This window comes from Anoplolepis gracilipes, chromosome 16 (genome assembly GCF_047496725.1).
Source record: "Anoplolepis gracilipes chromosome 16, ASM4749672v1, whole genome shotgun sequence".
Lineage (NCBI taxonomy): Eukaryota > Metazoa > Arthropoda > Insecta > Hymenoptera > Formicidae > Anoplolepis > Anoplolepis gracilipes.
Window position 1 is genome coordinate 3,443,576 of NC_132985.1, and position 26,097 is coordinate 3,469,672.

At 32.8% G+C, this 26,097-nt stretch overlaps 7 protein-coding genes across 10 annotated transcripts in view; 4 read left to right on the top strand and 3 right to left on the bottom strand.

Annotated features, from left to right (window-relative positions):
• The window catches only part of Qin (tudor domain-containing protein qin), a 141,186-nt gene extending 135,457 nt beyond the window's left edge, over positions 1 to 5,729 (top strand). The window contains exons 12-23 of one of the 2 annotated variants that reach the window (XM_072908770.1): positions 60 to 280; positions 386 to 1,007; positions 1,388 to 1,536; positions 1,622 to 1,974; positions 2,174 to 2,343; positions 2,416 to 2,535; positions 2,659 to 2,769; positions 2,913 to 3,479; positions 3,561 to 3,654; positions 3,778 to 3,934; positions 4,013 to 4,182; positions 4,253 to 5,729. In XM_072908770.1, coding sequence (XP_072764871.1) covers positions 60 to 280; positions 386 to 1,007; positions 1,388 to 1,536; positions 1,622 to 1,974; positions 2,174 to 2,343; positions 2,416 to 2,535; positions 2,659 to 2,769; positions 2,913 to 3,479; positions 3,561 to 3,654; positions 3,778 to 3,934; positions 4,013 to 4,182; positions 4,253 to 4,389 — 2,871 coding nt within the window. In that variant the 3' untranslated portion in view covers positions 4,390 to 5,729. The remainder of the gene's footprint in view (positions 1 to 59; positions 281 to 385; positions 1,008 to 1,387; positions 1,537 to 1,621; positions 1,975 to 2,173; positions 2,344 to 2,415; positions 2,536 to 2,658; positions 2,770 to 2,912; positions 3,480 to 3,560; positions 3,655 to 3,777; positions 3,935 to 4,012; positions 4,183 to 4,252) is intronic. The other variant, XM_072908771.1, reaches the window with a different exon arrangement.
• Cstf64 (cleavage stimulation factor subunit 2 CstF64) lies at positions 5,223 to 8,529 on the bottom strand. Of its 2 annotated transcripts, XM_072908787.1 has the most exons (8): positions 8,347 to 8,529; positions 8,187 to 8,265; positions 7,259 to 7,830; positions 6,451 to 6,622; positions 6,354 to 6,380; positions 6,124 to 6,221; positions 5,784 to 5,974; positions 5,223 to 5,435 (listed from the first exon to the last, which is right to left on the bottom strand). In XM_072908787.1, exons 1-8 carry the CDS (start codon positions 8,405 to 8,407, stop codon positions 5,316 to 5,318), a joined length of 1,320 nt encoding a protein of 439 aa, XP_072764888.1. In that variant the 5' UTR covers positions 8,408 to 8,529; the 3' UTR covers positions 5,223 to 5,315. The 2 variants fall into 2 exon arrangements, with proteins under 2 accessions (XP_072764888.1, XP_072764889.1); XM_072908788.1 differs by lacking the exon at positions 6,354 to 6,380.
• A 625-nt stretch (positions 8,530 to 9,154) lies between these two features.
• On the top strand, positions 9,155 to 14,679 carry Oseg1 (intraflagellar transport protein Oseg1). The gene is made up of 16 exons (XM_072908122.1): positions 9,155 to 9,498; positions 9,735 to 9,844; positions 9,930 to 10,050; positions 10,151 to 10,361; positions 10,460 to 10,533; positions 10,619 to 10,889; positions 10,967 to 11,128; positions 11,256 to 11,553; positions 11,630 to 12,000; positions 12,059 to 12,451; positions 12,599 to 13,013; positions 13,102 to 13,328; positions 13,461 to 13,848; positions 13,954 to 14,120; positions 14,199 to 14,360; positions 14,481 to 14,679. The coding sequence occupies exons 1-16, from the start codon at positions 9,446 to 9,448 to the stop codon at positions 14,565 to 14,567; spliced, it is 3,510 nt and encodes a 1,169-aa protein (XP_072764223.1). The 5' UTR covers positions 9,155 to 9,445; the 3' UTR covers positions 14,568 to 14,679.
• Positions 14,680 to 14,802: 123 nt separating this feature from the next.
• LOC140674533 (uncharacterized) lies at positions 14,803 to 16,777 on the top strand. Its single transcript, XM_072908125.1, has 9 exons — positions 14,803 to 15,091; positions 15,167 to 15,322; positions 15,394 to 15,524; positions 15,591 to 15,723; positions 15,786 to 15,908; positions 15,990 to 16,073; positions 16,147 to 16,299; positions 16,438 to 16,566; positions 16,644 to 16,777. Exons 1-9 carry the CDS (start codon positions 14,950 to 14,952, stop codon positions 16,751 to 16,753), a joined length of 1,161 nt encoding a protein of 386 aa, XP_072764226.1. The 5' UTR covers positions 14,803 to 14,949; the 3' UTR covers positions 16,754 to 16,777.
• Positions 16,778 to 16,803: 26 nt separating this feature from the next.
• Su(p) (prostaglandin E synthase Su(P)) lies at positions 16,804 to 18,576 on the bottom strand. The gene is made up of 5 exons (XM_072908124.1): positions 18,249 to 18,576; positions 18,100 to 18,174; positions 17,557 to 17,894; positions 17,369 to 17,480; positions 16,804 to 17,293 (listed from the first exon to the last, which is right to left on the bottom strand). Exons 1-5 carry the CDS (start codon positions 18,537 to 18,539, stop codon positions 16,931 to 16,933), a joined length of 1,179 nt encoding a protein of 392 aa, XP_072764225.1. The 5' UTR covers positions 18,540 to 18,576; the 3' UTR covers positions 16,804 to 16,930.
• A 580-nt stretch (positions 18,577 to 19,156) lies between these two features.
• Ilk (integrin linked kinase) lies at positions 19,157 to 25,275 on the bottom strand. 2 transcript variants are annotated; one of them, XM_072908096.1, is made up of 7 exons: positions 25,171 to 25,275; positions 21,034 to 21,199; positions 20,733 to 20,925; positions 20,577 to 20,657; positions 20,061 to 20,503; positions 19,716 to 19,946; positions 19,157 to 19,639 (listed from the first exon to the last, which is right to left on the bottom strand). In XM_072908096.1, the coding sequence occupies exons 1-7, from the start codon at positions 25,194 to 25,196 to the stop codon at positions 19,493 to 19,495; spliced, it is 1,287 nt and encodes a 428-aa protein (XP_072764197.1). In that variant the 5' UTR covers positions 25,197 to 25,275; the 3' UTR covers positions 19,157 to 19,492. The 2 variants fall into 2 exon arrangements, with proteins under 2 accessions (XP_072764197.1, XP_072764196.1); XM_072908095.1 differs by lacking the exon at positions 25,171 to 25,275 and adding an exon at positions 21,561 to 22,055 and having other exon boundaries at positions 19,159 to 19,639.
• Pngl (N-glycanase Pngl) lies at positions 22,365 to 25,431 on the top strand. The gene is made up of 6 exons (XM_072908094.1): positions 22,365 to 22,671; positions 22,840 to 23,111; positions 23,181 to 23,402; positions 23,480 to 23,654; positions 23,746 to 24,165; positions 24,332 to 25,431. Exons 1-6 carry the CDS (start codon positions 22,432 to 22,434, stop codon positions 24,896 to 24,898), a joined length of 1,896 nt encoding a protein of 631 aa, XP_072764195.1. The 5' UTR covers positions 22,365 to 22,431; the 3' UTR covers positions 24,899 to 25,431.
• Positions 25,432 to 26,097: the final 666 nt, after the last annotated feature.

Consider the following 26,097-nt stretch of genomic DNA (forward strand, 5'->3'; position numbering starts at 1 on the left):
ATTTATATATATTTATAGGACGATACACACAATTTTCATCTTTTTTTCCTTTGATTCAGGCCATAAAGATATCGTTAATGCATGTAATGCCGGAATCTGATGGAAATTGGAAACCGGAGGCCCGCTTCATGCTAACAAAACTTTTCAAAAATGCAAGACACGTAACAATAACTTATCGAAAAGAGATAAAAGACGGATATAGCGCTTGTATGTATGTCAATAATATTGACATTAGTCGACAATTAAAACATGCAGGCGTTGTCAACGCGTTTCAAGTGAGGTAAAGTTGTCACGTGTAAAACTTTTGACGCAAAACATTATTTAAAGATATTAAAGATGGAACTTTTGACTTATCAAGATCATTGTTTTTCCCTTTTTAATACAGCAAATCATCAAAAAATAATAAATTGTTCAAGAATCTATCATCGCTCACCAATAGACGTGCTCTTATTTCGGAGAAATTTATGCAAGATTCCTATGATTCGTACAGCGAAACAGAAAACGACGAGAAGAAACCTGTCGAAAAAAATGAGACTATTAAAGATCCTTTTAAGGTGGAAGTGAGCGTACAAAATGTGATCACACCGGACTGTATTTACGTCGCGCAGACGGAGCACAAAGAGTCGAACGCGAAAATGATATTGAATATGCAAAAATTCTACGATAATTATTACTCCGAATCCTCAGATAATTGGAGCGAAGGCGCTTTGTGTGCCGTGTATTCCGCGAAAGATAAATCTTACTTTCGTGCAAAAATCTTAAAAATAAAATCCTCGACGGATGTATTGGTTTATTTCTACGACATGGGTATCGAGGAGACGGTGACGATGAAGGATATACAGATTCTACACATGAAATTCGTGAAAGAACCAACGTATTGCTTCAAGGTGAAGCTGGCTGGTATTTTGCCGTGCGGTGGATCATCCACGTGGCCGTCGCTTTCCTGTACAATACTGTCTCATATTATTCAGGGAAATTCATTTTGCAAATATTACATCACTAAGCCGGTGAGTTTTTTTAATATATTTTTTTCTTTTTTTTGAGAACATTTATACACATTATCTCACGTTTTCATAATGGATTCTGATTATGAGCTATTAAAAACTATTTAATGCTAAATAACAAATTTGAATTCGGCTTGTATTAATAATACGTATTCAGTAATAATTGTATGTTTTTGCCGACGTTAATAATTTTATTTTAATAAACTTGTAATAATAATCTGATCAAATTGATTCCAGCTCTTAAGCTAGTTCTAGATAAAAGTTGTAAAAAGTATAAAAATTTATTTTTCAAATTTCAGAAATGATATTAATTGCAAATTGAATTGAGCAAAGATCGAAAATATAAACAATTAAAAACATGAATTATTGATATCTTGTTTCAGGTTCAGGAAGAAGCTTGTAACAATGTGATACCTGTTGAACTCTGGGTAAGACAAGCCAAAATACCAGGACCATTGGCGCCAACTAAAATAGAGATTAATTCTGTAAACAGAATGTTGGTGGAACAGGGTGTCGCTTTACCCATTAAAAAGTATTTAAATAAATTAATTTATATATAAAACAACTAATTCATACACAGTATTTAAACCTAAAATAATATCTTTAATTCTCAATAGTTACTTTGCAAAGACGGATTCAATTCTCGCTGCTGAATTTAAACAGCAGTTAAAAGACGATCATCAATTTATGTTGACCGAAGAAAAAGAAGTAAAGTGGTTTAACAAAGAGTCTAACAGTGAAATAGACGAAACAATTTCAAATGAGAGTAATTTATCAGCCCAAAACTCACTTATGAATGCAATAATCAAATTAAGCAACAAATATCAGATTTGCGACTTGATAAATGCACCCGAGTGTGCAGTGAAGTTTTATAATTGGTTACCACCGACAGAAGTAAAGGAAGAAGTATTTCATGCAATACCCACATATGTGGACAACAAGTGCACTGTATATCTACATCCTAAAAACAGTATGTTGTGTGCTTTCATGTAATTAATAATAAAAAAATAATCAAAATGTAGAGTTCTCCCTTTTGAGGAGAAACGAGATCACAGTCATCGATTTATATCTATATTTATATATTATTTATATTATTACGCAATACATACAACATTTATTGTTTTATTATTTACTTACTCGTGCTTTTTTCTCATATGATTTATTATTAGATGCTGATTTACTTGCTTATATAGAATCTGATTTGCAAAGTCATTGTAAAGATATTAAAATAAACAAGGAGAAAATATGGAAGGCGGGAGAATTATGTATTGCCCAATATCATCATAATAAAAAATGGTATAGAGGCCGAATTGTTGAAAATTTAGGAAGTATAGTGATGGTAAGAATAAAGATAATCCATTATACTAATAACTGTTTTCATATTATTTAAACTATGTATTTTTGTATTTAGGTGGATTTTGTCGACTATGGTAATGTAGAAGTATGTGAAAAAGAGTATGTGACGGATCAAATTAGATTAGGACATATTCCCATCCAATCCACAAAATGTATCATTAGCGGACTAAAACCGGTAATGTAATTTTCTTTCAAAATTGAATACTTTTAATGATACTAATTTTTATTATAATTTTCTTTGTTCATATATATTGACTTATAAAAAATCTTTTTAAATTTCTCTTTTCTACAAATATAGGGAATCTCAAATGGTAAATGGATGTTACATGATTTAGATCGAATACATGCACTTCTCGTTGATCATGAATGCAAAGTATCTATTTTACAGCGACAACCTAAACATTTAATTGTAAGTTATTTCTACGCATATCGGAAAGCGATTTTTATAAATATAAACCCTAAACATTATATTTATATAGACAAAGGTTTTCGATTTTCTTTACTGCGATCTATTTTACAAATACAATAATATTTTATTTTTGTTATTTGTAGGTATCAATAACATTATTGCGGCCATGGAAATGTGATTTACTGTTGTATCTTGCGAATCATATGGATATGAGTATTAAAATTGAACATAAGGAGTGGAATGATTCAGAAAATTGTGAAAGTGAAGACTTAAAATCAGATTCTACCAACAGAGACATTATTATTAATGAGAAGACGACAAATGATTATGACGAACTATGTACAACTAATGCTTCAAGAGAATCTTTATCAGAAACATATATACAGGATGTTACATTCAGTGAGAATGTGATTAGTGGTAATTTTGCAGAAATAGAACCTTTGAAAATTGAATCGTTTAATGAATCTATTAAACAGACTGATTTTGAAAATATATCCTGGATGGATGCAATCACGTTGGACAAACAGTTAAATGCCTGTTCAACGCCACAAGTACACTCAGACGAAGAAGAAAATGATTCTTTCAATGCATATAAACAGTTGACAATTCCACAAGAAACAGAGTATATTGAATTAATACTATGTTGCAATAAAGATCCCACTACCTCATTTGCGCAATTAGCTGAAAACAATGATGTCATGTTTCCTAATGTAGGCATATGTGAATTTACATCAATTATTAAAAACGTCTATATAAAATATTAACCTAATTTATATATATTTATTTTTTAGCTATTTTATGAATATTATCTACAATACCAAGCCATAATGTCAGACTTACAAATTAATGCTTATGCCCAACCGTTAATCGAATCTTTTGAAAAAAGTAAGTAATCTTTCTTAATAGTCTGTTGTAAAATAAATAACTATATAAATAAATACACAATTTGTATAATCAATATATAGTGAAATTATTGATATAATACTTAAACATTATAATCTTTCTTAGATACTCCATGCGTAACGAAGTTTTCTGATGACATATGGTATAGATGCGTCATCACAAATAGTCAAAAAATGCCAGACTCTCTTCACCAACAGATCATCTCACTGTATTATGTTGATTATGGTAATCATGAACACAAAGTATTGGATTTATTGTCTAGGTAAAATATTAATACTGCTGATTCATATGTTTGATTTACACAATACAAAAGTCGTTCATAAAAATTCACAAAAATAAGTTCCAGTAACCACGGATTACATACACCAAAAGAAGAATGGCTAGAGTTACCCACTATGGTTGTTAAATGTACATTTTGGGGATTAGACTTCGTCTCTGAAGATACTACTTTATTAGCATCAAAGTTAAATGAAATATATAATCAAACAGTTGTAGCTCGAGTTAAGGCAAGTGTTTTTAAAATTAATATATTAACAAAATTTTCATGAAAATAACTCAAATTAATTATGATTGTAGGAAGTAGATGGGAATAGCATAGTAGCAGAAATATACAAGGACAAAATGTGTAAAGAACTCTTTTATGCTCATTTGATAAAAGAAGGTTTATATCAATTTAAAAATCCTGAAGAAGACAGAAGTAATGTTAACGTACTGTAAATTTATGATTTCATAATTAATAAAAAATAATGTTATTTTAAGTTTTACTTACAGCAAAGTTTAGATGCATTGGTGCACATTAAAGGTTAGGTTTAAAGGCATACATACATTTATAAACATAAGTAATTAAAATTAAAAAACATTAAGATAATTATAATATGATTCATATCTATTGCCTTCCCACATATTTCTCACACATTAAAACACCATTCGTGTGTAACTAAGGAGCGTGATACTTATTATTAGCTTCAGATTTATCCATAATGTAATAGAGTAATATATCTCTAAACACCGCGCAAACATTCCAAATTTTTTAATATATATTTCATTAATAATTAAAATTATTTATTTTATATGAAATAATATATTTGAAAACTTTTACAATGTTTAGAGGCATATCGCCTCATTACCTTTGCGATATAAACACGTTTGAAGCTAAATGCCGTTCGGCACTTCGTTATTAATGCGTGAGTAAATGGGGAAGCAGTAGGCGTGAATCACAAAATTGAACTAAAAGCAAATAGAAAATATTGTATTTGTATGTTAATTATTTTACTTTTTTTAATTATGCCAATGTAAATTTGTATACAATAATCTTTATATGCTATAGTGCGCACTAATGCAATTTAACTGAATTTGCTATTAAATCATGAAAGTAATTTGCAGTACATGATTTAACAAAAAAGTCACTCAGGAATTTTGCGGTTGTTTCGCTTTTTCTACATAAGTATAGATATAAATTTAGAAATGCCGCGGCTATGGAGAAATAAAACTTAAATATAAGCTTATAGGTATAAGTTTGATCATTAATAGAATAATAAGAAAAACGGATATTGCGTTTTGTAAGAATATATTGATCATACATCACATATTTCTTTAAGATTATATCAACTTTGAAAATATTTAGAAGTTTACATAAGACCATGTTAACGTTGAGTACTTTTCGCAATTTGTTCCTTTAGCACCAGAATACTTTGCCTCTGTTCAGGTGGAAGCATCGAAATTTGTTCATCTGATAATTGCAATACTTGCATTATTAAAGCCGCCTATAAAAAAGCAATTTATTTACGACATAAGTATTATATAAGCGTTTAGAATATTTTTTTATTAATACTAAAAGAATTATGAATATTGAATTCGATAGAACAGTGTACATTAGTGTGCAATACAAATCGAATTGAAATGTAAAGATATCAAATTCATATATTCGTGTGATTGTTTCCATTTTTTATATTTTATTTCTTAAACGTTAATTTCTTACTTAAGATATTATATAAACATATTATTCTGTGTTCTATATACATTCTATTTTGGAAATATATAAAGTCTCAAATGTGAAATTTGCAAAGTGTTGCTATCATTTTGTGAGTAGAAATTATTTTATTGCAATATACCTTTTCCTGGTCGGATGCACCACTGGGAATATTTCCCGCAGGAGACATTCCAGCCATAAGTCTCGATGTTGCAGAACTTGCCTGTGAAAGCGCAGCAGTGGAGCCAGTCGTGTTGCCCGTCACAGGGCTTGCTATTGGTACGGTTGGTGCAGCAACTGGTCTCGGAACAACCGGCGGAGCGACAGGAGTCGCTGAGGAGTGAAAGTTATATGAGATTTAAAAAAAAGAATTCGATTTAAATATACAATTCTTGTAAAAAGACTTAGGCATTTAACGAAATTGTGATTTATATATCAAACATAATAATAATTAATAAAAGAAAAAAATTTCAAATACTTACGATTAGCTTTGGTAATCCTAGGATCAATGGGCATCCTCGGGTCTCTAGGATCTCTCGGATCTCTACCAAATCTGTCAGCCCTTGGATCACGGCAAAAACTGAAAATAATATTAATATAATACAGGAGAGATATAGCAATCAAACCTATATATATTTAAAATATATATATATAATATATATAAAATATATATATTAAAATATATATATATATATATATATATATATGAAACCTCTCGACTCCCTCCACAGGAAGAGTGCTGTAAAAAAGAGCAGCTCTTTCAATTACAAAATCTATAATTGATCTTTCAATAACTGAAACGCACTTACTTGTCTGTAATATTAAATGTATTGGGCCCTCTTGGATCAGTAGTGGCAGTTGGTATCACCGGTGGTGCGCTGACTGGGACGGGCTGCGTTTGAGGAGGCCCTCTTAAATCTTGATCCATCCTAGCTAAGCGTGGATCTATTGGTCTATCTAATCGAAGATCCACATCTTGACCTATGTATTTTAATTGAGTCTTATGAAACTTTTTCCAATATAGTAATCATAGAGATTTCATAATTTATGTGTGACGATACAATATGAAAAATGATAAAATCGAATAAAAGCATTAATTCATAACTTACTTTCAAGTCTAAATGGTAATGCAAAAGATTGATAAATATTAAATATTTGAATGTAATTAAATTCTTTGATTCTTTATTGACATTATACTGATATTAGAAACGAAAAATCATATAAATTTTATTCTTGCAAAATACACTAAAATAAATTTTTTTTTAATGCGACCACTCATGTTTGATAATATGGATTAGTAAAATATTCCGAAAACTTTCTTTTTGATTCGTGAATTAATAGCTGTAAATCTTGGCCAATTGTTGTAAGATTTATTTTCAGTGAAAATAAACTTTACAACAATTGATTTATAACTTTATCAATTCACGAATCAAAAAGAAAGTTTCAGGATATTTTACTAATTTCGCAAAATTAAAATTCTTTTGATTTCTTGGTTCTGATGTCATAAATTCAATATAGTTACAGTGGAAATCTTAATGATAAGTAATCATATAATATAATTCTTCAATAATAATCACACAATTATTAAATAAACATTGAGATATATTTTTGTTTTACCTGCAAAAATGGGTGCTGGAGCATTAACAGCAGCTGGTGGAGGTCGCGGTAGAGTCCACGGTTCCTCAATTCGTGGCTGGACCTGTTGAATTGGCTTTTCTGATGGTGTCAATACACCTGGAATAGGATTAGCCTTGTGCAACATACTGACTGCTGTATGTGGATCCACTATCCGCATGACAACCTGCGCTTGAAGCAGAGCATATGCCAATTGAGGATTTTGTAGAAGCATTTGACGTGCCTCATTCGGGTTATTTTGCACACAAAGTTTCATTTGTTTCATCAATTCGAACATTTGCTCTGGTGGCAGAGATGCTACAGCTTTACTTATAGCTTCTGGTGCCTTGTCTGATTGAACAGCCTCTCCATATGGATTCTCTGTATTTTGTCCTTGCAGAAGACTCTGCATCTCCATCCGACTTTTCTCTGTACAAGCATTATCCACACGTAATGTTCTTCCACCGATCTCATATCCATTCAAATTTCTCATAGCACTTAAGGCTGTTTCTTGGTCTTTATATTCACAGAAGCCATATCCTTTAGGCTTGCCTGTCTCACGGTCGAAAACTAATCTACAACAATTGAGAAATTGTATATACGAGCAAATACTCAATATATTTCCTTGGCTATTATAAAGATTAGAATAATTACATGACAAGCTTAAAAATCAAATGAATCCTTTGATGATAGAAAGAAAATGTATCAACCTGACCAATGTCAAAGAATTATATTCAACATATTCATTCATTTGTAAAAAATTCCACTTATATATAGGCTTGGATATTTTATATTTAAAATACCGATAGAGCATTGCACTATTCTAAAGCGTTTTAAAATCTTGAAAATATATGTAGGAAACTTCAACGATTCAACGATTTTAAGCTTGTTAATGCAATTAATTGAATAACAGAAAATATAAGATACTCACTTAAAGGATAGCACCGGTCCAACTTCGCTGAAGATATCTTTCAAATTCTCCTCTGTAGCCTCGTACGGGATATTCCCGACTAAAAAATAATCGGATAAACATTGCACACATCATAACCATGCTGCTGAGAAAATAGTAACTCGTACGTTAAATAACTTACCGAAAACACTTCTCATTGACTTGTCCATCAGTGATTGATCCGAAATAGTTGAATTACTCATTTTTGCACTTTTTTTACTCTAGGCTACACAAAAACAATCGAAGATACAATTTTAATAACAATATGTATACGGAATTTCTACTGTCTGATACCTGATACTAGAGACACAGGACACAGTACATATATACAGTCACAGTATATACAGTATACAGTAGCGCAACTCTGGCAATTTCAGCGTACCTAAAAATGAACTGCGCATGCGCGTAGGTAACCAATCATGGCTAGTGTCTCTGTCTCACTTACTCTATCTTCCTCACGGTTTTTTCTCTTTCTAACTTACTAACGCACACTATACAGGGTGCCTCACCTAACATCAGGACATACACTATACAGGGTGACGAATCTACGAATCTGAATCTCCGTTACTTTTGAGAATGCAAAAAATTCTGAAAAGAAAAATATTTGTTTTAAACGAATAAATATAATACAAAAACAACAAACATTTTTATGTTTAGAAACAAATTATTGTTACATTATTTATTTATTTAAAATAAATATTTTTCCAAGCCGCGCATGTGCAGCACGGACACGAACCAATCGGTCGCTTTTTACCATGGCACCATGGAAAAGATTCATCATGTAGTTCCGCCAAAATGGAACCAGTTAGCGCCACTGTACCGCGGAAAAAAGCGTCTCAAGAAAAACATCTATGTATTTGTAGAGTAAAATTTAATTGACCAATCAGGACAAGGGAGTAGAGATTCTTTGATTTCCCTTCGTGTAAAATTTTCGAACGCACGCTTTTTTTTAATGGAAGAAGGGATTTTTAAATAAACTTTTACTGGTTGTTCAAATTTTGTCAATGGAATATAACGTTTATATAACATAAATAATGTTTAATATATTTTTTGGAAATGTCTATGTCATGGACGTAATCATTATGATTGTATTCCCTGAAAAGGAATTTCTCGTACCATTCATATCCAGTCGTTTCCGTGGTAACGGTATGAATGCTAAACAGATCCTCGTATGTCATACGAGATAACATTGTTGTACATTAATTCAATAATATCAAACAATTGTTACTAAATGTGACACAATGAGAGCACATCCAACATGGGTTGACAAAGTACAAGAAAAAACAGATCAATGGTAAAAACGAATAAATTTTCTCTCTCTTTTAGCAATTATATAAATTAATCTCTCCATATATATATATTTTTTATTCTTTGATCTTTTATTTTATAGACTACTTTGCAAAAACTTAATAAAACAATTTATATTAAAACAAACTTTGTTATATTTTTTAATAATCTCTTATTAAGTCTCTTTTTTTCTCTTTCAGACTAACTTTATTTATTAACATTATAAATTAATTGTTGTTTCAGTATATATGATCTTTGTTTTAATCCAGATGGCACGCAATTAGTTGTTGCATCTGGCCATCAGGTGCTTGTATATGAGACCAATGATGGCGCTTTAATTCAACCGTTAAAAGGTATAACACTATACATCTATAAAGAATTTAAATTGTTAATAAAATATTTTTTCAAATATATTTTTATTTTTTTTTTTTTTTTTAGGCCATAAGGATACAGTATATTGTGTATGTTATGCGAGAGATGGTAAAAAATTTGCATCAGGAAGTGCAGACAAAAGTGTCATCATTTGGACTTCTAAGCTAGAAGGAATATTAAAATATTCGTAAGTTGTTCATATATACAAGACATATACATATACATAGACATATACATATGAATAAATGTAAGATCTTTCATATATGACATACTTTTATTTTATTTAGACATAATGAAGCTGTACAGGCAATGCATTTTAATCCTGTCTCGCATCAGCTCCTCAGCTGTTCACTTTCGGACATTGCCTTTTGGTCTGCAGAACAGAAAGCTGTGCAGAAACATAAGTCTGGAGGAAGAGTCAATTGCTGTGCATGGACAAGAGATGGACAAAGTTTTGCTCTTGGTCTTGCAAATGGATATGTATCCATAAGAAATAAAGTATGTTATTTCTTTTAAACAATTTTAAATAATTAATCTTATATATTTTTTACATGTCTTTTTTATTTTAATTTATGATACTTAATTTCATTTTTTAGAATGGTGAGGAAAAAATACGCATTGAACGGCAAGCCGGAGTACCAATCTGGAGTTTATCATGGAATCCTATACAGTACATGCAATTTATTAAAGATAAAGTTATTATTTATAACAGAAAACAAATAAGAATATATTTTTATGTAATTATATTCTTTTAGAGATGAGGCTATGGACGTTCTTTGCATCGCTGAATGGAATGGAGTCATTTCATTTTACAACATTGGAGGAGAAGTTGTTAAAAGAGAAAGATCGCTCAATTTTATACCATTGAAAGTCATTCACTTTCCAGAAGGACAATATCTTCTCGTTTGTGGTAGCAATAAGCAGTGTCTTTTAATGACGCATGATGGGATACAGTTAGTTAATGTAGGTGGTACTTTTTCGTCATGGGTATGGAGCTGTGCCGTTCATCCAACTGGTTCGCACGTTGTAAGTTATATATAATACATTATTTATATAGTATCATTTATTTTTTTTATCATTTATTATTTAACGGTTCTTTATAGGCGCTTGGTTCTCAAGATGGAACGATAACGTACTTACAATTAACCTGGAACATTGTGCACGGTCTCTATGGAGATAGATATGCGTACAGAGAAAACATGACTGATGTGATAATACAGCATTTAATCACAAATCAAAAGGTTCGAATTAAATGTAAAGATCTGGTGAGTATAATGTTGGTAATCTTTTTTTAAAATAATATTGAGATGTGAGATATATTTAAAATGTTTAAATAATTTAATAGAGTAATACACATTATTGCATCATTAAAATATGTAACATTAATTTTAGGTATGTCGAATCGCAGTGTATCGAAACAGATTAGCTGTGCAATTACCTGAGCGTGTAATCATTTACGAACCGTCCAGTAGCAGCGAGGGAATGCATTATAAAATACGAGACAAGCTTAATCAAATATTGAACTGCAATTTGTTAGTTGTTACATCGAATCATTTAATTCTATGTTTGGAAAAGCGTCTACAAAGTCTCTTATTCACCGGGATAATAGAGCGAGAATGGATACTCGATGGCCTCATTACTTACATCAAAGTAGTGGGTGGTCCTGCTGGACAGGAATGTTTAATAGCAGGTATGTTTTGAGAAATTTATTATTTTTCCTTCTTACAACATATGCTGGCAGTGTTAAAATTGACAAATTTGATCAGGTTTAAAAAGTGGACATGTGATAAAAATATATCTTGACAATCCGTTTCCCGCGCACGTTACGAAAATTGAGGATGCCGTGAGGTGTTTGGACATCAGTTCTATGAAGGAAAAGATGGCAGTGGTCAGCGAGGCCGGTACTTTGTCTATATTCGACTTATGTACCGGCGAAAAATTGCAGGAATTCCAAAATGTCAACAGCGTAGCGTACAACATCGCTTTTGAAGATATTATGTGCTTTGCGGGCAACAACTATCTCGCGATAAAAGTCGCCAACTTTTCCGAGTACAGACAAAAATTTTCTGGTTTTGTCGTAGGCCATAACGGCTCAAAACTGTATTGCTTGAACGGTTCATCCATCATTACGTTAGAAGTAAGTCGTCCCAAAATTATCGAAATAATCTTGTATTAATATAATTTAATATTTGCAGGTGCCATTATCATTATTCATGTATCAATATCTGGACATTGGATTGTACAACCACGCTTATGACATAGCGTGTTTAGGCGTAGCCGAATCAGATTGGCTCGCTTTGGGAACGACGTGCCTGGATAATTTGGAATTAAATATCGCATATTCGGCATTTGCGCGAGTAAAGAAGCTGCGTTACATAGAAATCGTATCCGAAGTCGAAGAAAAATTAAAATCAGGTGAATGGGGACGAGAGGCCTGTATGGCTACCGCCGCGGCCGCCATGGGTAGACTTCGCGACGCAGCGAAGCTCTATCAAAAAGCTGGCTTACAACAATATGCTCTGGATATGTATTCCGATTTGCGGATGTTCGATATTGCTCAGGAATTTATAGCCTCCGGTAACACACAGGTCCGTTTATAATAAATATTTCGAGCTAAAGCTTGGTATATAATATAAAAATAATGATAATAATAACGAAATAACAAATAACGCATGATAAAACTCTAAATAATATCTATCTCTAAATTGATTTTTAACAATTTACTCAATTTTCAGGATCGTACAGTACTGCTGCGACGACGGGCAGAATGGGCGAAAAGTTTGGGCGAACCACGCGCCGCGGCCGAGATGTTTCTTTCTGCGGGAGACATCGATCGCGCCATCAGTATTATTGCCGAGTATGGCTGGATCGATATGCTGATCAAAGTGGGCAGACAATTGGATAAGGCGGACAGAGACAACTTGTCTATGATCGCCAAGAAACTCAAACAGCTTGGTGCTTCACATGGCGCAGCAGAGATTTTTAGTAGACTCGGGGATGATCCTGACGTTGCCGATGTACTCGTAGACGCGCAGGCGTGGCCCGAAGCTTTCGAACTCGCGGAAAGGAATCCAAAATTGAAGTCACGAGTATATGGACCGTATGCACGATGGTTAGCGGAGACCGGACGTTTTTCCGAAGCTCAAGAAGGTACTGAACTGCATTGTATCACGTGTATAACAAACATATGTATGATGTCAAGATACTTGACATCAAGATATTTATCGTCTGTTACCAGCATTCCAAATGGCGGGACAACCTGAAGAATCCATAGTTGTACTGACGATGCTGGCTAATAATGCTATAACAGAAAGAAGATTTCGCGATGCTTCTTATTTTTATTGGCTCCTATCGCAGTTGAGTTTAAATCTGTCAAAAAGTACAGAAGAGATAAAAATGATGTATCTTAAATATTCTGACAAGGCGGATATTTATTATGCATATCACGAAGTACATAAATATCTGGTACGATTTGATAATACATTATAATGTAATATTACGTATATATATTGTATATTACTGTATTATATACATGATATCTTTTCAGAGTACTTTCTTTTTATAAAAAAAAAATTATAATAATTTAATATATTTTAGGAAGAACCTTTCACGTCTCTGATGCCAGAAGCATTATTCAACATTTCGAGGTATCTGCTCATGAAGACACAAAATATGCGTCTAGATGGTGTCTCCAAAGTAACGATAATGTACAGTCTTGTAAAACAAGCGCGAATATTAGGTGCCAATAAATTGGTCATGCAATTGTTGGATCAGTTGCGCGCGATGAAAATTCCTGCGAATTTCCTGGCACAAGTGGAAACATCGACTTTAGCTGCTAGATCTTATCCGTATCGTGATCCAGAAGAGTTACTGCCTCTATGTTACAAATGCTCTGCATTCAATCCGTTATTACCAACAAGTAATATCTCTGGTAGTAATTGTACGCAATGCGGATTGAAATTTCAATATTCTTTTGTTATGTTTGGTAAGTAATAATCAGATTGCAATCTGCAAAATTTAAAGATTCTTCTTACGTCCCTTCTTAGAATTTTCGTATATAAATTTGTTTAAATTAGTATCATTTTTACAGAAATCCTACCATTAGTTGAATTTGAACTGGAGGATAACATCACGGATGAAGAAGCAGAGAAGTTGATAGAAGAACCATTACCTTCCTCTGATGATCTCACAGTTGATCAATTTACTGTAACTTCCAATGAGGCTGATCTTTTTACCGCACGTTTAATGAGATACGAGGTATAATGAATGCACTTAAAAAATATATATTTTTATGTGTAAAGTTATTTTATAAAAAAAATGACATGTTTTCCACAGGAAAAATCCAATAATTCTACAATAATCGTGGGAAGGGGAATATTGAAGAGTATGGATCCGTCCACCGTAATAATTATTAAGTGGCCTAAACCCTTTAAGACTAGATACTTTAGAAATCTTTTACCTGATCTCCAGATTAGCTTATGCAAATGCTGTTTAAAGGTAAGTTTATTGAAAAAAATGCTATGTTTATATACAACCAAAAAAACTCTGATAGAATTTTATTTTATTAACTATTATATATTTTATTAATTATTATTAACTATTATATAACTATTTCAGTTGTTTCATTCAGACGATTATGAATTAGCATTACTACGGCATGGACACTGTCCGTTCTGTCGGACGCCGAATGTAATTATAGGTTGAGATAATGTGAAATCTGAAATTTATTATAGATTGCATAATATACTTATATCAGATTGTTAAAAATGTTTTGTATCTATTTAGATCTATTATGATTGTACAGCATTTTTGTGAGACAACAATATATATATAAATTGTTATTTATAAAAATTTATGTTATGCAAACGTACTTCCTTGCATGTTTTTACATCACATCATTATCATTGTGTTATACATATGTACAAGATAAGATTATCTCGCACATCGTACAGATGAATGTGAAGTAAACTTAAGGTTTCGACTACTTGCTAATTGCTATGATTGCTTGAGCATACATCTCGTTACCGTTACAGGTATCTCTTTAGAACCAGAATATATAATTCTTAAAATCAGTTGCAGTCCAGACATGATCAGTATACTGTTAGTCAGCTGCTTTGCTCTCGTGCCTGTTACAAACGGTGAAATTATTAATTTGGATCAATCCTTAAAGAATAATGCAGCTTTGGAGAGTCAATCATTCAACTCCTATTCTAATCGTCAAGGAAAGTGTAAGTCATTTAATTGAACAACAAGAAAGTGTCCGTTAAAAGTATTTTAAACGATATGATATTTTTGCTCCTCAGTTTTCCCGCTATTCAGTGTCGTGCGTTTCGCCAACAGCGAGTGCTTATCAAGCACCGATCAACTCAACGGCACGTGTTTCACAAGACGGGAATGCATTAATTACGGAGGTAATCCCTCAGGACCATGCGCTAACGGATTAGGCACTTGTTGTGTGTGTGAGTAGCAAAAGAAGAAAAAATAAATATGCTTTCTTAACTAATAATGCAAATAATGCAACTTGTCGCAGTTCAAAAATCTTGCGGCTCTACCACCAACATGAACAACACATACTTTGTAAGTCCAAGATATCCAATTACCTATCAAGGAGGAGAACGATGCACGATCACGGTACAACGTTGTAATTCTAACATATGTCAGGTAACGCGCACATTATGCACTATTTTTTCAAATGTTTATTATATCGCAGTATCGTGATATTTACAGTTGCGATTGGATTTCTTGGAGGCCACTTGGGCACAACCCAACGCAACTGGATATTGCGATTTCGACGTATTTCTTGTATCTGGTGGTTCGTCAACGGTACCAAGAATATGTGGAGAAAATACTAATCAGCATGGTAAATTTATTGATTAATAAAAATTCAAATTGAGAACGGAAATTAATTAGATTTAATTTCAGTATACGTCGACTTCAACGGAGCCACGCCGATCACTATATCTGTCGACACTAACAGGGCTTACGCTTTCGATCGACGCTGGAACATAAGAATTCAGCAAATAGCGTGCGATTCTGTGTGTAAAGGTATGTAAGTAATATATACGTAAACGCATGCATTATATTATCTCGAGAAACTCATAGAATCGTTTCTTACCTTGGTTTCAGCTCCTAACGGATGTTTGCAATATTACAAGACTGTGTCCGACACTGTAATGAGTTTTAATTATGGCACGACAGAAAATGCCCGAGGTACGTGTCAATCGAACGAACGTCGTGGTGTAAATCTGTGAATGAACAATCTAAACAAAATAAATGGTTGCAGCTCCTCAAATTGGAACGCGACAAATGGTGAATCACCGTTACAGCGTGTGCGTCAGAATGGCTCTGGGATATTGCAGTATCGAGTGGTCTCAAGTTGATAGATTTTCTTTCTCCGTTTCTGGAGATACGGGATCGTTCGATTCAGATATAATAGGTAAACCTGGAGAATTTTTGCGTTCTCGAGAATTTCTTATTTAACGAGATACGCGTCATTGAGTACATTTAATAATTTTTCGTACGCAGTCGAAAAATACTTTGCCACAATATTTAATTTTTATATTTATTTTAATAGGTACAGACTTGGTAGCAGAATCTGGTGCGAGCTGCACGAATGATTTTGTGATTATACCCGATCCACGTGAAAATGGTGTTCCTACTAACGCAGACAGATTTTGCGGAAATGGATTTATAACTAAAACTTGTAAGTAATGGTACGATTCACGTATATGCTATACATTATATTATAAAAATACTAAATGTTTCTCAATTTTTATACAGCGGACTTAAGACCGTTCGTACTTTATGTCGTTACAAATGGTGACGAAATGCAAGAAGCCCAAAACAAAGGCTTCAAACTCAGGTTTCGTCAGCTACCTTGTGCAGTTTAAGGATACAATGATATATACATGTTACGAATTTTGATAGAGAAAATAAGAAGCATAATTAAATTATTTATTTATTTATCAATCTTTATTAATTATAATTTATTAATATTTATTTATCATTTATAATGTAAATAAATAACTCTATACACACGGAGGTGCAACGATTGATATATGTATATATTATCTACTTAAATTCACACTACCAGAATGTGTATCGACTTGTTCTTTCATAGCATTGTACCAAACTCCGATTTTCGTATGAGTCAGTAGATCTTGAAAAGCGTCGCAGCCTTCAATACTTTTTAAGATACCGTACACTGCAAGGTCGGATAAATCGGGTTTGCTGCCACCCATAAACGGGGTGCCACGTACGCGGATAGCACGCAACCAATAATTCGCCTCGTCATACAACGACTGTCGAACATCATCTTTTAGACGGTGTCTCTTCTTGAGTCTTTTCCCTATCAACCACATTGCTGTTGCACCTACATTCACTATTAATTTTCGCTCCCATAATGGAAAGTATTCCTCCCATTTGCCAACCTGGATAAAACAGTTTTTAATTTTATTTATGTCATCACATACATGTTGTAATTTTTGTTCTGTAGAGTTACTCACTTCTGAAAACCAATTAAAAGTTCTATAAGATTCATCAATCGTTCTGTATACATTTGGCGAAAGAGTGTGAACGAATACTTCGTCTGTCCATTTTCTCCAATTACGTTCTTCACTAGAAATAAAAAATTGGTAAGTTGCAAGGATGAAAATGTATAATTAATTGTTCATATTAATTAGAGTTTACATACGTTATTTCATTCATTGATCTGTCCTTTGGAAGATTTTTATTAAACATGAGAAAGTATTTATTTATAATCTCATATTTAAATATGCCATGTTCATCATGTATCGCTATACTTGGGTAATAGTTGGCCAACTCCTCAACCTTATAAGATTTGTCATGTAAATAGGATGCTAGAAGAGATATTATCATAGAACTGTCATTCAGAGGTTGATAGCCTTCTTGCACTTTAGTCAAGAGGATTGGAACTTTTTTGTAAGAGGACCATCCAATCTCTTTACGGAGTACAGGATCCACTTCCACAATATCATAAGATATCCCATAATAATCTAAGAAAACTCTAACCTAAAAGGTAAAAATTAATTTTATATATAAATATCATTTGATGTGCAATAATATTAAAGTATACTTTAATGTAATTTTTTTATTCAATGCTATAGTGATATAAATTGATCTCTATAATGAAGTGTTTCAATGAGTGTAAAATTAAAATAATCTGCTTATATATAATTCACAATTTTTTTATGTTGTAAATTTTTGTTTTACTTACTTTACAACAAAACGGACATGTTTGATATTGAAATAACGTGATCTTCAAATCCGTAGTGTCCACTGGAGATACAACCTGGAACAGAAAAATTCAGCTTGTCAAATGCTGCAAAGGAGGTGAAATTTTTCACGACATGATCATTGAAATACTTTTCTGGACGGCGTGACAGGTGGTTTATATTTCAACAGCGTAGTTTCCGCCTGTGTTCCTTCCAGAGCAATATTTTGTCGGGTTTTGTTGATCTTGTGATAGGCATAACCTGCACCCAGTACAGCGCCGGTAACCGCACCGATTAAACTTATTTTTACTAAACTCTGTGTCTTTTGTGGCTGTTGTACCATCGTGCAAAACGATCGTAGATTCTCATTTGCATAACACCCATTATTATTTAAAAACTTTGTCCTTGGTATAAGCCGGGCAAGTTTGTGTACAGTAGCCATTTTTGTTGCCTTGCGCGAATATGTGAAATTCTTGGAACAAGGATATGTGTATCATGTGTGTGTATATATATATATATGTGTGTATGTGTATGTATGTACATATATACATATGTATATTCAGTGATGTATAAATGTTCGTTAAAAATTTCTTGACAGATTTATAATAAGATGTCACAATTCAAATTATAGAAGAGGAAAAATTACTTGATAGATTTACAGAATGTGTGCACGAATAATAAATGCAATAAAATAATTAATAATTAATAAATAACATTTTAAAAAGTTGGTTAAAATATCTGCCGATATATTAAATTTAAATTTATTTGTTATAATTTAAAAACAAAAATGTGAGATATTTTTTTATAGAAACCGTCGAAATGATAAAACGAATTAAATACCCCTTGCATACGTAACAATAAATATATTTGTCTACATTTGTTAATAATATTATTCATTGACATACAAGTATTCATTTTTTAATAATACATTTTATTTCATTCTGAATATGAGTCACCACAAATTTTATAAAAAATATACTTTCTACTTTGTGTAAATAGTGTAATATTATTATTCTATTTTTTTCTTTTTTTATTAAAAATGGCGATTTAATACGCCAAATGTGGCAGAATTCGAGCTATATATTTAAAGACTTATTTATATAGATTACAGATATAAATGTGCTTCCACAAAACATTCATATATTTGTATTAAATATATAAGAAATAGCTACAAAAAATTAGTCCATTTAGAGCCTAGTTTAAATTTCTAAAGGCAGTATTTGTCCATTTGTATAGAACACAATGATACAAAAATATTCTATCATTATTAATAATAATTCTTCAGGCAGTTTAATAAATATAGAGATTTGTTAGGCACTTGATTAAACTTTCTCTGGATATATATATAATATATCACTTGTATATTACTGTCGAGCAATATATTAGACGTACATTTTAACGCTTCATTTTATCTAAAATCGGTACAACCATCTCAAAGGACGGTCGTTTACCTGGATCCTCATTCATACAGATGCGAATAAGCTTTGCAAGATGTGGAGAAATACCTGGCGGAATGCTTACACGTAAACCTTCCAGTGCAATCTAAAACAATTAGTAATTTAATATTTAAATTCGACATTGATATAATTTAGTAATATGAATGAAAATTATAATCCACCTTCATGCCACATTCCATAGGAGATAGATCCGCAAAAGGTACTTCTCTGGTTGCCAATTCCCATAAAAGAACGGCAAAGCTCCACATATCGCTCGCTTCATGATTGATGTCTGCGGGACGTTTGCTTAAAGCTTCTGGTGAAATCCACGCCGGCTCGTAAATTCGTCCGACTTCTTGGAAGGAGAACTTTGCATCTGCCATATTTACGCGAGCTGTTAGATCCTCGTCAATCTGGAAAGGAAAACGAGATATGTTTGGATAAACGATAGTCGTTGTGTGTAGACTTTAGACACTTATACATACATTTAATTATTTTTGTAATTAAGTAATTGTTTAAAAACTTACCATTACATGTTTACTGTTGAGATGAAATCTGCATCTATTGTGCCGATCCAATCCGTGAAGGAATGCCATAGCCCTGGCGATATCAAGAGCTAATCGAAGAGCGCGCGCTGTGTCCACTAGAACACCCGTTCCGCCATGTAGAAGTCGATGTAAGCTACCTCGTGACATATATTGGGAAACGGTTGCCAACTGCGGCGGATGATTCACACAACCGAGAACCGGCAAAACATTAGGATGCGAAAAGATTCTCAACTTTGGAAACTCCTCGTTGAAATCCCTGCAGATGCGAGCGGTACACTCGCGAAAGTTTAATATTTTGACGACGATATCGTTGTTTTGCCATCGTCCTCGCCAAGTTTCGCCGCTCGGTGTGCTTGCAAGATGCGTATGCAGAGACAGATCTGTCATGCTAATTCCTTTGTGCCGAGAAAGAGTCGCGTCCCCTGAAAATAACAGAAGTGAGTAGCTCGTATGTGCTTCATATAATCTTTTTTGTGATTCAAGAAATACACTTACGGCTCCTGGTTTTCAGGCCTAACCAGCTCTGATCTTTGAATTGAATTTTCTTTAAATCTTGTCCATATTCCACTGCCAAAGCTAAAAAGAAACAAGAGATGTATCACATGTACAAATATGAGATAGTAATTTGCGTCATACAAATTTGTTGCGTACCATGCAATCTTTTGGCTATGAGAGGTCTGGCCTTATCAAGAGGAGTGTCACCATCCTTGTTGGCAATAGACACAAGAGCGCCAGCCGCGACCAATTCCTCCGCGATTACTTGATCTCCCCAAAAACAAGCATAATGCAAGGCAGTGTTCCCATGTTCGTTTATGACATTTACATCGGCTCGATTTCTAAGTAACTATAAAAATCAAGTTATATATACATATATATATATATATATTACATTTTACACAAATGCAAATAGTTTTAACAATCTTTTATAAATAACATTGCTAAATTCTTTTACCAACTGTACTATTTCCTTGTGTCCATGTGCCGAAGCAAGATGCAAAGGTGTATCGTCACCTCTGTTGGTAGCATTAATGCGTGCACCTCTGCTGAGAAGCAACTCTGCCAATTTTAAATGTCCTTCTTTACAACACCAATGAAGTGGGCTGAATCCATGGTCATCCCTATATATAGAAAGAGCAAAATATTTAATTTAAATATTTTATAATATAAACAGAGAGAGAGAGAGAGAGAGAGAGAGAAAGAGATTGAAAACTAAATTATAGTTTGCAGGTGAATAATTTTTTAAAATATTCCTTAAAAAACAATCCATCATGCAAATAAAATTACAATCATATTTTTTTAGTTATACTAGTTTAATCAAACTTTATATAAATTTATGATCCATTTGCTTCATATTCTGCTTAAAAATATTCTTTGCAGAATCATGAGATCATTCAGTCAGCCCATTATAACATCTGACAAAACCATAACATCCAACATCTAAGGAGTGCTTCTCCAAAAAAGGAGTTCTAGAGGAATTACCCTTGGTTCATGTCATGTTCAGTATCGTCCAGCCAGACACGGACTTGCATAGCGTTGCCCTCGCGACACCATTGAAATATATCTTCCATTTTCGTCCTGTTTGTCCCAAATTGTCGACCGTAAACACAAACGATACGCTAGTTATATCAGAGCAACGGCACTATTCGTGCTCCAAAACGGCCAGTCGTCATACGCTAAATATAGCCATATTCTTGACACTAACACAGCAGCACGGCAACCTTATTTATATACGTTACTCTGCGTTGTTATTTTTTAGAAAAAACTACGTATCAATTGGAATCGCACAGTGTACAGTCTACAATCGCGGACGGATCTGGTATAATTCTTGATCTCGTGTGCAATTAAACCTAGGTGACCATATAAGATCTGTATACCAACTCGCTACGACGTTGACACATGCACAGAGGAATCAGCCGTCAGTGGGCGGAGAATGGTTACCCACGTGACTTTACAGATGAGCCTTGACATGTGTGCGATATAAATGAGAGACGTTTAATTAAAGACCTTCATGTGCACACTTGATTACAAACTTGATCAAAAAAGGCTATCAGTGAGAATCAGTCGGATAATGTCCAGACTTTTATTTAAGAATCTCTCTTCTCTGTTGATAGTATCTGTCAACGATACTTGTCACTCTTGTATGTATTTTTATTCCTTCTCTCTCTTACCAGAGTCTGCGCGTTATATCCATCTTATTTTAAGTGCATAAAGTGTAGATTTATATGATGCGAGCATTGACATAATCAAGCTTAAGTAGCCAACCAACAATGAGTCAGCAAAAATAATGATACGCCCAGTTGGTGAACGACCAACAATAACAGTAAACAGATGATCGCGAAGTAACGATTGTATGTATGAGCCACAATCAAATATGGAAAGTTTAGAACGCTGTGTAAAGTCGCTGGAGAAGAATGAGAAAAACGTGCGCGACGAAGCGCGAAAAGCATTGCTAAACATCTGTAATAATGTACTGAAGTCGCCGAACAATGACGAAGCACGCGAGTTGCGCCTGAACGATGAAGTGGTCGTCAAGAAACTTCTGCCGGCTATCGGTGCCTTCGAATGTTTGTTCGATGTCGGTTACGTCGAGGTCTGTATTCGGTTAAACAGATATTTTTTATTTCCTAATTTTTATTCTCTTCTACAATTAAGACACTAAACAATTTAACGGCTATAATTGTTATTTAGATTCGAATGCTACAAAATATTAAAATTTGTGTAAAACATTCTTTTTAAAACAACAATTATGTTATTACAGGATGGGGATCGCATATTTTTACCAGGCAACGCATCTCTTTCGAGACTCCAAAGTTTGTCAAAATTGTTATCTACTGTGTCAGAGAGCAAATCTCCAACTAAAGACACTCAACAAATTTCTACAGAGCAGAAAGATTTCTTTAGTAGAATTTCTAAATATTTTCATGACGTTCTGCATTATGAAAATCCAGTTTTACGAAGAAAGGCCAGAAGTGTTATACCAATTAAACGATTAGAAATTGCAACCATGATAAAAATGAGAGAGCTACAAAAGTAATTAAATCATATATGCACTGCTTATAATAAATTATTATAAAATTTACTATTTATTTGACATTGCAGACTTTACAAGGTTAACAGTGCGATAAACGCTACCTCCTCAACTCAATTTGATTCAGAATTGATAGCTAAAGATTTACTGCTTGTCGAGTTTCTACACTGGTTTAAATATGAATTTTTTAAATGGGTTGATAGACCAAATTGCTCAAAATGTTCTACTGAGTGTGTACTCGAGAGCGTAGTACCATCTACAAATCGTCATTGCTCAAGGATAGAGTTATACAGGTAATATTTCTTTAAGTATCTCATGTAAAAGATATATTGAAAACTATAATATTATAATGATGTTAATTTAATCTTAGATGTGAAAAATGCAATATAATTGTCGAATTTCCTCGTTATTGGCATCCAGAACCACTATTGACACTGAGACGCGGTCGATGTGGAGAATGGGCCAATGTGTTCACACTTATGTGTTGTTCACTAGGCTATGATGCACGGTTCATAGCCAGCGAGACAGATCACATTTGGACAGAGGTATACAAAACTATTAGTGGTTTCATAAAAATTATCCTATAACAAAGGTCATCTGTCATCTTCAAAGTTGTTTGAAACTTTTTATTCTTAGATATGGTCAACATCAAACAAGAAGTGGATTCACCTAGACCCATGTGAGAATGTGATAGACAAACCGTTAATGTATGAGAAAGGATGGAAAAAGAAATTAACATATATAATAGCCTATTCTAAGGATGAGGTGCAGGATGTCACGTGGCGTTACACACAAGATCAAGAAGCTGTCATGAAAAGACGAAAAACTTGTACCGAACAGAGCTTAATGCAATATCTACGATTATTAACGGAACAACGGCAAAATTCGCCATCTTACACCCATGCGCGCAGAGAATATGTCATCAAACGGAGTCTATTGGAGCTTGTTGATATGGTGTACATTCCACATTTACAAAATAAGAATTCCGACGAAACTTACGAAGGACGAACTTCGGGTTCCCTTGCATGGAGAGTAGCACGAGGCGAAATCATACAGGTATGAATATATTCTAACATTTTGAAAGATTATTAAAGATAAAATTAAAAAAAAAAAAAAATATGTAAAGCGTGTCAGTCTCATATTTTCTTAAAAAATTTATGAAAAATCTAACTTTTTATTATATTATTTGATCATTAATTTATACATTTGCTCCTTTCGTCAGGCCAATATTGAAAAGAGTTATATTTGGGATGTTTCTAAATATGGACAAATGTTTGAATTGCGATATAATATCGTTAAAGATATATACCATGTTGTACAAAATGATGGCAAAATTTTGGAACAAAAATCTGAGTGGCAAGAAGGAGTAAATACTACAGATGGTGGAATCTTTCGTAAAGTAGAGAATGATTGGAAGATGGTTTATTTAGCACGGTCTCCACAGACACAACATGGATATATTAAATGGACTTTTAAAATTGCAAATTCTGAATTGTATCTAGAAACATGTAGTCTAAAAGCTAAATCGGAGATATTTCACGGAGCTAGTGTATCCTGGAAGATTGAAGCTATTTTTAGTGATGATAAAATGATTGTCATACCTATTTCTAATTGCAACAGCTTTTATACAGAACAAGTGCGAAATGCTGTGAAATTAGATATAATTGCAACATTATCTGGCGGACAAGGTGAACTTGCTTGGCAACATGCTCAACTATTTCGGCAAAGTCTAGAGAATATCGAGGAAACATCTATGATAATTAATATTCAATTGAAAAATCGCACATAATTCCTGTATGATTAATAATCGAATTTTTGTAGATTAAATTATTTAGGATTTTTCTTGAATTCAATTTGTAATATAAATATAGTATTGTTTTGCAAATTAACCTTAATTGATAATTCCTCGATATTTGCCTTTCTCATTCCACCAGAGTTCAAAGATCGAGGAAGCGAAATTGACAAAATATATCGGCCATCACTAATTTTGTCAATTATCAGAATATAAAGTTTACCTAATATGTTTAGAGTAAGAACGAGTTTGATAAAAAAAATTCTTACGATAATATCATAGCATTTCCTTTCATGATTGTTTTTCTCTTGCACAGGGTCCGCAAGTTATTTCACACGTCCATGATTAAAGCACTGTCTTCAAACGACGATTGTCGCGTCTAGAGTCTAGAGACCTTCTAATAAGAGTGCTATATGATATCCACTTTTGATTGGTCCTCTAGATCTGGGCAGCTCGTGCTCATATTTGAATCATAAATCTAACCATCAATATAAACATTATATTTCAGCAACACAAATAAAAAGTAAACGTTTCAGAAGAACTAAAAATATTATAATCTTTTTAAATAAAACTTCAAAATAATATATATATATATATATATAATAAGAAACTACTTACATTTAATCTTTAGTAGTTTTATATAATAAAGATTAGCAAAATAAAATAAATATGAAAAGAATAAATATAAATATAAAATATTAATTAAAATACTTTTTTATTAGAAAACAAATTAGAATACTATATATATCACAAATGTAGCATAAATTAAAATACTTTATGTATCACAAATTCAAATACTGTATGTATCACACTAAAGATTGCTTACGCAAAGTATTTTTTTATTATAAATTTTTAACCTAACGCTGCAAATCTTCTTATAATTTTGAAATATAAATTATGACAATTTATATAATATGACCAGAATTTAATTTCGCAAATTCTACATTTAGAAATAATGTCCAATTAAAAAAATTACTATATATAATAATAAAATATTTTTTTATTTACTAAATTTTTATGTCCATATATATTTTTTTCCGTAGAACGCCATGAACAATAAGCATACGTGATGCGTGAGCGCGTCAGAAGGGATTAGATTAAAGAGAGAGATAGTAAAATATATATTCCTCTCTCTCGCAGAATTTTGCTCCGATCGCCTTTATGGCAAGACACTCTTATTAAAGGCTCTCTAGTCT

What these genes read in the sequence shown, in the direction of transcription:
- Cstf64 (XM_072908787.1), bottom strand. Translation starts at nt 8,407, where the DNA reads ATGAGTAATTCAACTATTTCGGATCAATCACTGATGGACAAGTCAATG. An exon ending in ACATTTAATATTACAGACAA is followed by an intron (nt 6,381 to 6,450) that starts GTAAGTGCGTTT and finishes TCTTTTTTACAG; the next exon opens with CACTCTTCCTGTGGAGGGAG. An exon ending in CCTGTGGAGGGAGTCGAGAG is followed by an intron (nt 6,222 to 6,353) that starts GTTTCATATATA and finishes TATTATTTTCAG; the next exon opens with TTTTTGCCGTGATCCAAGGG.
- Oseg1 (XM_072908122.1), top strand. Translation starts at nt 9,446, where the DNA reads ATGAGAGCACATCCAACATGGGTTGACAAAGTACAAGAAAAAACAGAT. An exon ending in ACAGGAATGTTTAATAGCAG is followed by an intron (nt 11,554 to 11,629) that starts GTATGTTTTGAG and finishes AAATTTGATCAG; the next exon opens with GTTTAAAAAGTGGACATGTG. An exon ending in TAGCCTCCGGTAACACACAG is followed by an intron (nt 12,452 to 12,598) that starts GTCCGTTTATAA and finishes CTCAATTTTCAG; the next exon opens with GATCGTACAGTACTGCTGCG.
- LOC140674533 (XM_072908125.1), top strand. Translation starts at nt 14,950, where the DNA reads ATGATCAGTATACTGTTAGTCAGCTGCTTTGCTCTCGTGCCTGTTACA. An exon ending in GTGCGATTCTGTGTGTAAAG is followed by an intron (nt 15,909 to 15,989) that starts GTATGTAAGTAA and finishes CCTTGGTTTCAG; the next exon opens with CTCCTAACGGATGTTTGCAA. An exon ending in TGGATTTATAACTAAAACTT is followed by an intron (nt 16,567 to 16,643) that starts GTAAGTAATGGT and finishes ATTTTTATACAG; the next exon opens with CGGACTTAAGACCGTTCGTA.
- Ilk (XM_072908095.1), bottom strand. Translation starts at nt 21,649, where the DNA reads ATGGAAGATATATTTCAATGGTGTCGCGAGGGCAACGCTATGCAAGTC. An exon ending in GAACATGACATGAACCAAGG is followed by an intron (nt 21,200 to 21,560) that starts GTAATTCCTCTA and finishes TTCTATATATAG; the next exon opens with GGATGACCATGGATTCAGCC. An exon ending in CTATGGAATGTGGCATGAAG is followed by an intron (nt 19,640 to 19,715) that starts GTGGATTATAAT and finishes TAATTGTTTTAG; the next exon opens with ATTGCACTGGAAGGTTTACG.
- Pngl (XM_072908094.1), top strand. Translation starts at nt 22,432, where the DNA reads ATGTATGAGCCACAATCAAATATGGAAAGTTTAGAACGCTGTGTAAAG. An exon ending in TCGATGTCGGTTACGTCGAG is followed by an intron (nt 22,672 to 22,839) that starts GTCTGTATTCGG and finishes ATGTTATTACAG; the next exon opens with GATGGGGATCGCATATTTTT. An exon ending in TCAAGGATAGAGTTATACAG is followed by an intron (nt 23,403 to 23,479) that starts GTAATATTTCTT and finishes ATTTAATCTTAG; the next exon opens with ATGTGAAAAATGCAATATAA.